The sequence below is a fragment of the Octodon degus genome, unplaced genomic scaffold, assembly GCF_000260255.1.
Source record: "Octodon degus isolate 3935 unplaced genomic scaffold, OctDeg1.0 scaffold00070, whole genome shotgun sequence".
NCBI lineage: Eukaryota > Metazoa > Chordata > Mammalia > Rodentia > Octodontidae > Octodon > Octodon degus.
The window spans coordinates 6750437-6751745 of record NW_004524646.1 but is presented as its reverse complement, the minus strand read 5'-3'; the positions used below and the strand labels follow the sequence as shown (position 1 = coordinate 6751745).

The 1309-nt window shown below is 42.3% G+C and overlaps 1 protein-coding gene across 1 annotated transcript in view; it reads right to left on the bottom strand.

Moving 5' to 3' along the window:
• Positions 1–345: 345 nt before the first annotated feature.
• Trip11 (thyroid hormone receptor interactor 11) overlaps positions 346–1309 on the bottom strand; it is a 74666-nt gene continuing 73702 nt past the window's right edge. Inside the window, exon 20 of the mRNA XM_023719634.1 lies at positions 346–830. Coding sequence (XP_023575402.1) covers positions 610–830 — 221 coding nt within the window. The 3' untranslated portion in view covers positions 346–609. The remainder of the gene's footprint in view (positions 831–1309) is intronic.

Genomic DNA, 1309 nt, shown 5'->3' with positions numbered 1-1309 from the left:
GCGAGGGAATTAGAGACACGTTCTCTCACGCTTATGTTCTGGATCCCTGGCTGGCGCTGCCACAGATCTCCCTGCCTTGGAGGCCACCGTGGTTGAACCTGAGTCCTGTTGCTGAACCTGCGTCCCGAGGCTCCCTCAGGCAGATGCTGGTGGTGGTGTTTTCAGCAACACTGTGCATCCCAGTCTGTGGGGGCAGCCGCGCATTACACTCACACCAGGAGGGCTGCATTCCTGCAAGGCAGGCTTCCGTTTTAGGTGACACCTTTGAACAGACAGCTTAGCTGTGTCTAATCAGAGACTGAAATAAAAAGGTAACATATAGAGCTACCAGCATTTATGTTTTTATTTTTCCAACGAAAGTAAAGATAAATAAAATGTTTCCAGTATAAATTACAATAAATCAGAGAAGAAAAAGCAGGTTATATAGCAAACACTTCGCTTCTGACACCTGAAATTTCTGTAAGAACTAAGAATAATTTTATTAAATTTAGGGAAATCAGAACTGCAAACAAATGCATGACTTCTTCCAAAAGGCCACTTGTGATAAAGTGTACACATGTAGTGCTGATGGTTTCTTAAAGTGCTTAACATTATTGGCATGAGAATCACCTATTGCTTTAAAAGGTCTTTCAGCACAACTCCAGCGCTGTTGTCAGGAGACACTGGCAAAGGTGTAAACGTGGGCAGAACATCTGAGATGGGCTTCAAGAGCAGATGCCCGGGTCCACCAGGCCCAAGTCCAGCCGGGTTAATGAGAGGCACAGCCGCAGAGCGCGGGGCCAAGAATGCACTCGTATCTGTTCTTCTGCCAGCCCTGGGTTCTGTTGTATCTAAATGATAAAGTACGGATTATTAGACTCTGTCCTTCACAAAACAGTCAAGTTAAAAACCCTCTGACTATAACAGCATAAAAACTCTCACTATATTGTCATATTATTTAACATACATATTATGAGTAATAAATTTATCACCACCATCAACTTTAAAATTCCATATTATTGGTAAATACACTGGTCTTTAGTACCATTTTGAGACCTTATTCAAAATGACAGCATAAATACACCTTAATTTCTAAATACAAATAATGATTTATCTGCCAAGGTCAGTCAAACCTCCTCAGGATTTGCCCTGTAACCCTGTACCACAGTTTGTAGATTCTTTGTCAGTGTCAGTCATATGGATGAGTCACAGCCATAGCTTGACCAATTTGCTCTCTGTCAAAGCCTGAGAGAATGTTTTCTCTCCATGTGACTCTCCTTAGGCACACTCTATATCATCGATCACTACAGGTCTTGCTTTATCTTGGTCT